General features: G+C 47.3%; 1 protein-coding gene across 2 annotated transcripts in view; it reads left to right on the top strand.

Moving 5' to 3' along the window:
* The first annotated feature begins 746 nt into the window (after positions 1-746).
* The window catches only part of CRTAP (cartilage associated protein), a 22,573-nt gene continuing 12,492 nt past the window's right edge, over positions 747-10,827 (top strand). The window contains exons 1-5 of one of the 2 annotated variants that reach the window (XM_080385910.1): positions 747-1,302; positions 4,829-4,978; positions 5,599-5,770; positions 8,558-8,686; positions 10,222-10,367. In XM_080385910.1, coding sequence (XP_080242036.1) covers positions 856-1,302; positions 4,829-4,978; positions 5,599-5,770; positions 8,558-8,686; positions 10,222-10,367 — 1,044 coding nt within the window. In that variant the 5' untranslated portion in view covers positions 747-855. The remainder of the gene's footprint in view (positions 1,303-4,828; positions 4,979-5,598; positions 5,771-8,557; positions 8,687-10,221; positions 10,368-10,827) is intronic. The other variant, XM_080385909.1, reaches the window with a different exon arrangement.

Genomic DNA, 10,827 nt, shown 5'->3' with positions numbered 1-10,827 from the left:
CGGCGGCGGCCCCCTCAGCGCGGCCCGGCGCGGGCGGGAGCGGGCAGCCCGCTGAGGGAGCCTCCTCCGCCGCCACCGGCCCCGCACGGCGCCCCCGAGCCGCCGCCGCATTAAAAACGCACCGAAGTGACTCGCCTTGCCCTGGGGACGAGAGGAGGCCCCTGTCCCCCGTAGCCGTGCCCGCCCGGCGGCCCCCCGCGCCCCTCAGGAGCCCCGCCAAGCCGGCCAGCGGGAGCGGGAGCCGCAGCACGACAGGCGGTGGCGGAGCGGGCGCTCCTCAGCCCGCCGTCCCACGACACCGCCCCTTCCCGCCGGCGCCCACGGCCCTGCACCGGAGCTCTGCCCGCCCCGCCTCCCCAGGGCACCACACGGCTCCGGCCGGCCCAGCGCGGGGACTCGCCCCGGCTCCCCAGAGGGGACGAGGGAGGCCCCCCGCCATCCGGGGGGGCAGAAGGGGCCGTACGGCCCGCTCCGGGCCGGCAGCAGCGGTGGCCGCGGTGGAACAGGGTGGAGGCGGGAGGCGGCGCCACGGCCAGTCCGGCCACGGCCGCCGGCGGGCTTTGGGGGGTGGGGGGGGCGAGGGCGAGAGAGGAAGGGGCCGGGCCCGCCCCGCCCCGCCCCGCCCCTGCTTAGCTCCCCAGACCGGGCACCGTAAGGGCAGCGGGGCTGCACCGCGGTCCCCGGCCCGGCCCCGCTTCCCGCCCCCGGCCGCGCACACCCTCCCGTCCCCTCCCCTCGGCAGGGCCCGCCCGGCTGCCCCCGCCCCGCCCCCTCCTCCGTGCCCGGCCCCGGCCCGGCGCTCCCCTCTCCCCGCGGCGGCGACGTGGTGGCCGGGCGGCGGCCGGGGCCGCAGCCATGTGGCTGGCGCTGGCGGCGCTGCTGGCGGCGGCGGGGGCGCAGTACGAGCGCTACAGCTTCCGCAGCTTCCCGCGGGACGAGCTGATGCCGCTCGAGTCCGCCTACCGCTACGGCCTGGACCAGTACAGCACCGAGAACTGGCCCGAGAGCGTCAACTACCTGGAGGTCAGCATGCGGCTGTACCGCCTGCTGCGCGACAGCGAGGCCTTCTGCCACCGCAACTGCAGCGCCGCCGGGCAGCCCCCCCCTGCCGCCGCCGCCGCCGCCGCCGGGGGAGCGCTGGCCGAGCTGCGCCTCCTGGCCGGGGTGCTGCGGCGGGCGCAGTGCCTGCGGCGCTGCAAGCAGGGGCTGCCCGCCTTCCGCCAGGCCCAGCCCGGCCGTGACCTGCTCGAGGAGTTCCAGCGCCGTGAGCCCTACAAGTACCTGCAGTTCGCCTACTTCAAGGTGAGGCCCGGCCCTTCGCCCCTCCGCCGGCCGACCGCCTTGCCGCCCTGCCTGCGCTCCCCCCCGGCCTCGGCTCCCCCGGGTCTCGCCCGGTGCTCCGCCACCTCCTGCCACGCCAAGCGTGCCTGTCAGTGTCATGGTGTGTCCCAGCGGGGCCTCACTGGAGGTGTGTGCCTGGTGCACCCACTGCTGGAGAAGCCGCCTGTCATGCCAGCCTCTTGCCTGGCCCTCGGAGCGGGTTACTCAGGGCTGTAGCCTTGCTCCCCCTCACCTCTTTCACACCAGCTTAGCTGCCGGTTGTCCACCCCACCTCCATTTCTCCCGCTCTGTGGTCGGGCCCCCCAGTCCCTGCCCTCCTGGGCTGCCAGCCCTGCGCTGCACTGTCTTCCCGCTGGCAAGCCTTTGGGCCCCTTCCTCCTGCTCACCTCGTGTAACCCACTGGGACCAGCGTGTGCCTTGTCTTTCCCTCTGATTGCCGGCACAGTACTGTCCAGCTCCGTTTTCACCAATTTTTCCACCACTCATCCAGCACGTCCCCTAGATTAGCTCCTCTGGTTCTTCCCCAGCCACTGGACCCTGTTTTCTTGTCCTGTAGTTGTCTTGTTCCTACCCCTGCCTCTCTCATCTTTCCATCAACCTTACTTTCTTCTAACTTTCTCTGCAACTTTTTTCAGACCCTTCATGTCACTGCTGTGCTATTGCAAGCACTCTTCCTTGCCTCCTGTCCCTCAGCATGTCCACCTTCCTCCCTCGCTCGTTTCTGGTTCAGTTCTTTCAAGTGCAGCAGCCTCCAGCCGCTGACACGACGGTAGCCCGCTGCCTGCAAAACTCTGGTTTTGTTATGGCCACAGGAAGGAATAAAGCAAAAATGGGCTGCTGAAGCATGACACTAATGCTAGCCCTGGTGTGGTATTTACTTTTTGCTCTCAGGTCAGCCAAGACCAGGGACACACACCTTTTTTAACAGATTTCATCCCATTTTTCTAGCTTCTTGTCATCCTTCTGTCCAGGATCTAACTGACAATTTTCTCCCTCCTACTCATCTTCATCTTCTGTTCTCTAAATCAAGGCACATCCCTCATATCATCCGCTCAGATACAGCAATTACTTGCATTTCAGAGAAATGGGACATCTGTTGGGGAAGTAAACAAGCTGAACTCTTTGGTTAGATTGTTTTCTTTTTTAGGGATTTATTCCCAACATATGCCAACATACCTTATATCAGGTTGCGTGCTTGTGCATTGTTTTTGAGATTGCTGCTTGAAAATACCCATCTCCTTAACTGTTGCTGTGTCTCACTTGTAGGAGTGCCATTTTCTCATGAAAATATCAATGGTTTTCCCAAATGACACAAACAGATGCAGCGAAATGTGTTCTCAGAAAACAGGAACAGTATCCACGTGCACAGTATCACACCAGCATAATTCTGTGCGTGTAAAGCCATCCCTATGACCGTGCAGAATAGCTGAACTTTACAGCCTCTGCACACACAGAACAGAAGGTATCAAAGAGTGGACATTTCTTTTGAGTAAGAGTGGGCGGGCACACCTTGCATTCTCAAAGCCGTATACGGATACCAAAATGACATCCCCGCAAATGTTCCATTTCTTGTCTTACTTGCTTGAACTATTCATTCCCCCCTCGTAGTATGTACAGAGTTTGCAATGTGTGGATCACAGCAAAAGTAATTCCTACCTACTGGTTCTGATACAGTTAAGTAACTGGCAGGTAGGAATGGGAGAGGAAAATCAGAGAAACGCCTCCCCCTTCCTTTAAAGTGTTTTGCAGTTGCGTTTGCAGGAGGTTTCAGCGGTTCGGTTCAGTGGTTTTGCCTTTAGTGCCAGTTGTTCATATTGTATATTTTATTAGATTCTAGTCCTGCTCTGAGCTCTTCTCACTCATTTGGGGAGTTTTGAATGGGCCTTCTAGAGCTACAGACTGCTATGTACAAAGGACTTTTTCCTGGCTGGTGACTTTCTGAAGAAAGGAATGTCACTTTTCTCACCCCCCACCCCCGCCAACAGCATTTGTAATATAGGAAGAAGGCAGAGGGAAATGCTTTATGTAATTTTTTAGAGTGACCATGTGTTTATTCAGGTGGGTTCCACAGTGAAATTTTGCCACGTCTTAGATCCTGGGAGTAGACGTTTCTGTGTTGCTGCTTGTTCCTCTGGAGGGAGCTTTCTCGTAGCCACTGAGTTCACTTAGGAATGTGTTTCTACAAAAACTTTTTTTTCGTTTTTTTTTTTGGTTAGTGGTGAAAATTGAGATCAGGAGAGAATCATGGACTAAACAAAAATGAGACACCCATCAGCAAACAGAGTTAAAGCATAAAGCACGAAAGAAACCAGGCATTTGACGAAAGTGCAGCTGAGATTTCCCTTTGCGTGTAGTGCTGCCGGGGCTGACTGAAAGCGCATAGTTTTGGGACAGCAGGGAAGGGCAGCTGGCAGAGCTCCAGTGCTGGGACACACAGCGGCACAGCAGCAAGAGCTCATGTTAGGGGGAAGTCTTTCTTTGGTGCAGTTGTCTTTCAGGTTTCTGTCGGAAACGAAAGGGTACTTTTTATGGATGCAGAGTGCATGTGCATATGTGCTTGTGATTCTGGCTCATAGTTTTATATGTACACTTCCATAAGCTGTTTCAGATGTGAGGTGGAACTCTATCACTTAAACATCAATATGCTGAGTGGGTTGATATGGATCTTGGCTTATGAGGAAAGAGGTTTTAACATTTCACAAATGCTTAAGACTTGTACTTTCTCACTTTTCCTAAATAAGTGTATATATACTATATAGTTTATAAAAACATATAACATAAAAAAATATAAATGCATGCACAGAGAAGTTCATATCTATTTGGCACATGCAGTTGTAAATGAGGAATACATAACTTCATAAAGCATCTCTAGTGGGGTTTAAAGTTAGTTTAAAAACAATTATAGAAAATCACATAGTACACTAGGACACGGTTATTGAGGAAGTCCCTGCTGTTTGCTCTGACTTTGTAACACCATCAGGAAAATACACTGTTGTAACGTTGTCTTCTGTGCTGCTAGGCAAGTAACTGACATAAACACCCTGCAAACATGGTAAAATGATGACTCTTGCCCAGTATCTGTAGGTTAGTGTCAGTAATTGCTGTGTGATTAATCCTACACAGGAGTAACGGTATAATCTTGTGCCTTGTCAGCTTTATGAACAGGGGAGGGGGCAGGGGAAAAAAAAGCCTGCTTTTTGACTTAAAATCATCTGTGCTATCTGCAACAATAATAGACTTTTAAAATAAAAAAAAAGTATTCATAGTGTTGCAGCTAGGAGTAAAACTGAGAATAATTATATCAGTTTTACTGTATGGTCATATCTGTTGAGACTGTGGTTTCAGCAGAAGTAAGTTTGGGAATATAGAGGCTGCAGGGAAGTTCCTTGACAAAACCTGGGAAACTCTGAACTGTTTGTTTTTTTTTTTTTTTTTTCCCAATTAATCTTCCCTCCTCCCCTTTCCTCCTCTCCCCATCCCTGTTTAGGCTAATAATCTTCCAAAAGCTATTGCAGCAGCTCACACATTTCTTCTGAAGCATCCAGATGATGAAATGATGCAAAGAAATATGGCCTACTATAAGAGTATACCTGATGCTGAGGAACATATTAAAGACTTGGAGACAAAGCCTTATGAGGTATGCTTTTTATTCAGTCTGGTCTTCTGGAACTGTTTGATTACTCCTCTTATTGTGTGAGATTCAAGGATCTCAATTGTTTATGTGTTCTCAGCTCTTACTCTCCCTCTTGCTGTCTTCTTCTTTCATTGCTGTTCTGCCTTCTTGATGCATTCAGTAATTCTCACCTCCCATGCTTTTCATCATTCTATGAATGAGTCACAGTAAATCACAGACAGTGGCATACCTGAAAGCTACTACATGCAGATCACTACTGGAGCTAAACAGGTGCAGGGAGTTACTCAAATGCATGAGTGCTGTAGCACACAGCTTAAAATAACTCAGACATTTGGTGTTAAGATCACACTGAAAATCTCTGTCAAAGCCTGTGCTTTAAACTGACACTGTTACTTCTGTCCAGCAGGTTTTTCTGTTGATCTGAAATGGAATTACCTACTCTGCTCTCTAGGAAATATCTGGTAAAATCTATTAGCTATCTGTATTTCTTGTCCTCATTTTCATTGGATAACAGCTTCTATAGTAATCCAGAGTTTCAAAGACATCATTTACTGTCTTTGAATTTACACACAGCTTTCCATAGATCCGTTTACTACTGGGTTTCATTTCTGCCAATTTTTTAGAATCTCTTCATCAGGGCTGTGAGAGCATACAATGGCGACAATTGGAGAACGTCCATCTCAGACATGGAACTAGCTCTTCCTGATTTCTTCAGAGCCTATGATGACTGTACAGCAGCCTGTGAAGGCTCCCGAGAGATCAAAGATTTTAAAGACTTCTATCTCTCCATTGCAGGTGAGTGGCTAGGAAACAGTAAGGAAAGATGTTCCAAAAGTGCATTTCCGTTTATCCATAGGTCTGGCTACCAAAGTCCTGTTCCTCTGTTTGCAGTGTGAAATGCGCAGGGTGTCCCCTGCTCCTTTTGGGCCAATGGGAATTGATTAGATTCACTGAAAACTGCTTGAATTCTGGTTTAGTCTGTTTTTCTTCTTTTCAGTAATATAAATGAGGGCTGTCAGAAAATCAGAACATGTAGAGGAATGAAGCTGGGTTAATTGACATTGATAATATACAGCTGTGGGCTGGCTTCAGGGGCGGTGGGTCGGCTGATGTGGATAAGGTGCAGCTGTGGCTGGTTCCTGCTAAGTAGTTAAATAGCCCTAAGGGCCAGGTGAAGGGGAGCAGCTAATGAAGAGAGACCTGGAAGAAGCAGAGGGAGAAGAGAGAGTGTCCTGGATGTAGGAGAGACAAGGAGAAGGATGATGCAGCAGAAGCAAGAAGCAGGGTGGACTGGCCTGAAGTGTATGACGAAACAGCATGAACAGTAGATGAACCTTTGAGACTTTGTGGGTGGGTTGGCCACACCGGGGCAAGGTGTGGGAGCACTTACTGAAGTTAACCTGGTATGGGATGGTAAAAGCCTTGTTGCAGCTGGCTAGTTTTGGGGGTGCTGCGACAAGAACAGAGAGTTCTTACATTAATGTGGAAGCTGTGTGTCAGAATAAAATAGATGCGTAAGTAGTGACAACTGCTCCATCCAGCTAGCAGCAGTTATCCAGACAAGTCTCTTGACCGTTACCTCAGGATCAGTTTGGCTGCCTTTGAGGCTTAGTGGTTAGCCTGCCTTCAAAGTCTGCTTTGTGATTTCTGTATCACTGGTCATACAGATTTTCTTTCTCATAAATATGACCAGTTTCTGTTGACTATTTTTCATCTTTCCTACAGCAGATTTTTTTCTGGCAGATAAGATTTCTTTTTCTGTAGTGTGCAGCTTAAAAAAAAAAAATCCATTGCTTTGCAAAGAAAAAGAGAGAGAACCTTTTTGATGGTGCATGCATTCCCTATGCTCCTTGGTAGCGAAAGAAACAAGTAATTTCTCCGGTGCTCTGGGCTCAGTGTTGTTTGTGTGGAAAATGCCTGCATCTTTTCTTAACAAACTTAAAAATTTGAAAAATGCAACAGAATTTCTATAGTTGCCAGAAGGAAAACCAGCCCAACATTTTGTGAAACATGTTGATACCTGAGCAGCTCCACTGTTTGTCACAGTGTGGAACTGGTATCTGCCAGTACAGCTGACACAGAGCAGCTATTGCAGGCTATTCCTCAAGCCTTGTTTTACTCTTGGGCAAAGCAGGCAGGTGCCCAGGACAGCAAATGAGGAGTGAAGGTCAGATGACAGGTAGTAAAGAGGAAACACAGGCCTTCGTCCCCAGGGGGTCCGAGCTCCAAGCCACCATAAAGGGTGCAGTGTCTGTGCTCAGCTGTGATTGGCATTTGCTGTCATTCTTCCTCCTCAGAAGGAAAGGACAATTCCTAGCAGCAGTGGTGAGAAGGAAAGGCAGGAGTTACCGCATTGTGTCATCATGACCATGTGCACGCGTTTCAAATATTTTATTCTTAAGAAAATTCAAATTTACTTTCACTCTTGTCCCAGGGAGATATATTCTGCCTGGAGGTTTTTACTGCAGAAAGCAGATGTAGCAAAAAATGTTAACCAGTAGTATTTGGTGTTTGCACTAGGTACATGTTGATTGATCCCTGAGCAATGAGGTGTGCTTGGAAGCCGGTTGGCCTCATTGCATGGGATTGTTTCACTGAGGGACTTGCATCTCTGATTTCAAGTGCTGACTGGAATTGAACACTACTGTGTCTGGAGGCTCTGCTGCTCTTGTAAAAGATGGGTCTGATAATTTCATTTGGCCAATCGTTTTTAGTTAGCTTCAGTGTTCTTCATGTTAGGAGTTGTCAGAGGTGTAAACGGGGGAAGGGACCTTTGCTGTTGTGCCTTGGTCAGAGGTGGAAGCTAACTTGCTCTCACCTGCCAAATGTGGTTAACAGGGAAACTGAGGCTTTAAAATAGTTCTGTTTGGCAGTGTTGCCTAATGTGATACATCCTGGAGATGCTTGAAATTCTTTGGTGGAAGGTTTTCTTGAAGGTAAGATCATCTCTAATCCTGTCCCATTGTAGCAAGCTTTTGTAGGCTGTGTAAACTTGTGAATTTAAACATTTCTGGCTGAAAGTTGTTCTGTAGTGAGCAGCATATTTGTGCCTGTCTTCTCTTCTAGAACATCCAAACTGCAGGCACAAAATGCGGCTGTCTCTGGAGGTTTAATTTGCAATCACCAGTTGTGTTTCTCTGTGACACAGTTGTACTCAGCAGCATGTTTACCTTATTCATGCAATAATTTAACGCAATGGCAAAGGCTATCAAAATAAATAATGAAAAAAGTACTGTTCACAATTATGAAATAACATCATACCCCATAACAACTCCATATAAAACCCACCGCCACAGACTGCCTGTAGGTGTCAGTGAAACCTAACTGCTTAGTTCTCTGGAATTGCAGCTTGTGATCCATTTCAAGTCCAGACCGCACTGATTTTTACAGAAGGTCTGAGTACCAATACTCAGTGTGTACTTCAGATGGAGTTGTAGATGCTCAGTACTTCCAAGCAGCAAGATCCAGATGCATAGGACCCAGGAGAGCATTATAAGGCCAAATTTTAGTGGGCAGCTAAAGGGAGGGTTATAACAGCCCACTGTGTGCTATCAATATCCTGTGTTGTTTTCTTCCTTCTAGATCATTATATTGAAGCCCTTGCGTGCAAAGTGCAGTGCGAGAGTAATCTGACGCCCATTATAGGAGGCTTTGTTGTTGAGAAATTTGTGGCCACCATGTACCATTACTTGCAGTTTGCTTATTATAAATGTAAGTAGTGATTTAATATGCTTAAATAACATCAGGATGATGTGGGACAGTTTCCATTCATGATCTTTTTCCTCTCGTTACAATGCTTTAGAATGTAACTAGTGGCCTGCAGAATCTGTATTTTAACCTGTTCTGGGACAGATAGTCTGAGCTGCCTGACATCTTTTTCTCCCTGTGTAACTGTAGTTAACAGACACGGGAGAGAAACATAATGTATAGAGCCTGTGCTCATAGTCCATGAGTCCCATAAGAGCTGGATTTTGCCCAGGGCAGGCCCTTCCATTTTAAGTTATGCGTGGTTGTAACTGGTCTCCACTTGGGTATTGGAAAAATGGGGCAGTTACAGAGAAAGTGTGAGCTGATCCGTCACTGCCTTTCATTCTTTATATGATACCTACTGCCAGCACAAGTTGCTTACAGTTTTCAGAGTTTCATATAAACGATAAATGTTTATAGTATGTCTATTAGATGTTCTTCTGCCTTTCTGAAGTAACTCATAATGTAACACATTAGGGTGAACAAAGGTTCCTATACATTGGAACACATGCAACGACACAGACCCGTTTTGTATACCTGTATAAAAACCGCCATGGTTTGATCCAAAAAGCCGTGGTGCTCAAGCTGTCAGGCCCACATGGTTGTTAAGCAGCTGAATATATGGTCCTAACAAGAATTTTTTTTCTTAAACTTCTAACTCATTCAGTTAAAGAGAAGAAAGATTGTGACTTCAAAGTAACACACCTAATGTAACACCACTTATTCTTTTCCAAAAGTACTCAATTTTCAGTTTACTATTCAGAAGTTCTTCCACAGAGAAATCTACAGAGTATTTTGTACCATTCGCTTTTTCCTAGTGGATTCTTACAGTCCTGCTAGATTGGGGCACATGGGGGTTTTGAACAAAGAGGGGACCACTTAACTAACAGAAATTGTAGTGCTTTGGTGCTCAGAGATTACATATTTGATAGGTAAATCATTCATTGCATTTTGTGATTTCTTGAGGAACTACTTGCACTGCGAAGAGCACGTGTAGCCCTTAACAGCTACTCCTGCAGGCTCCAACATCAAAGGGAAGATACATCCAACCATGTCGCATCAAGCTATTAATGACTTTTGCTTATGTTGTGTGACTACACGTTTTACACATTGACTCTTCCCTGTTTGTCAATCCTAGTACAAAGAAGTGTTTGGGGTTTTTTTTTATTTGTTTACTTGTTTTTTAATAAATGCCCCAATGGGGATCACCAGGCTGTTGACTGATGTTTCACTGATACTGGGATACCTGGGAGGGACGTTTGGTTAGGATTTTCATAGAAGGCCATCAGAGGTGAGTCCCCATTTTTGAATCATGGCCTTACCTCCTTCAGAACACACAGATAGCATATCCTTTTTGGGAAGCAATGGTTTTTTTTCTGTGCAGCTGGTGTGGAGGTAGAAAAAGTGTTCTGTTTCCATCTGAGTTTTTCAGAGCTTAGATAATAGTAGGAATTTCTTAATTTACCTTATCTGGATTTTTGTGTGTGTTTATTAATTAGTGAATGACATGAAGAATGCAGCTGCTTGTGCTGCTAGTTACCTTCTGTTTGACCAGAAAGATGAAGTAATGAAACAGAACATGGTCTATTATCAGTACCACAAAGACAAATGGGGACTTAAAGAAGAGGATTTTCAGCCCCGATCGGTAGGTGAATTACTTAAAATGCCTTCTAGAGACATTCAGATATGTTCCTGAAACTCTGTGGGTCAGAGGTTGGGAAAATGTGTTATCTGTTGGTTCTGGAGTTAAAACACATATTGTTTTATTAAAACCATATAGAAAGTTGTACACAGATATGTACTGTGTAATGTAGACGCAGAATGTCATTATAGTTCTTTCCTTTGTGTTGAAATATGCTACAATAGGTTATAATATGATATGGTGACAAGTAAATTCACACTGGTACTTGACTGCTACTTATGCATATCTTTATCTACCTTGATAAATAAAGCAACTGGCCCCTGAAATCTCCTGATGAAAAGATCACGGTGATGATCTTTTGGGCTTTTGTGAATCACTTATTATTTGCCAACATGTAGTTGCCCACCTGCTTGTTATTTCAGGTTCTGTGGGCTTTTGAATGTGTCTGGATATGGTAACTCCA

Source organism: Falco punctatus (assembly GCF_963210335.1).
Source record: "Falco punctatus genome assembly, chromosome: 4".
In the NCBI taxonomy this organism is placed as follows: Eukaryota; Metazoa; Chordata; class Aves; order Falconiformes; family Falconidae; genus Falco; species Falco punctatus.
The sequence above is the reverse complement of the archived record's forward strand: the minus strand, read 5'-3'. Positions and strand labels throughout refer to the sequence as shown.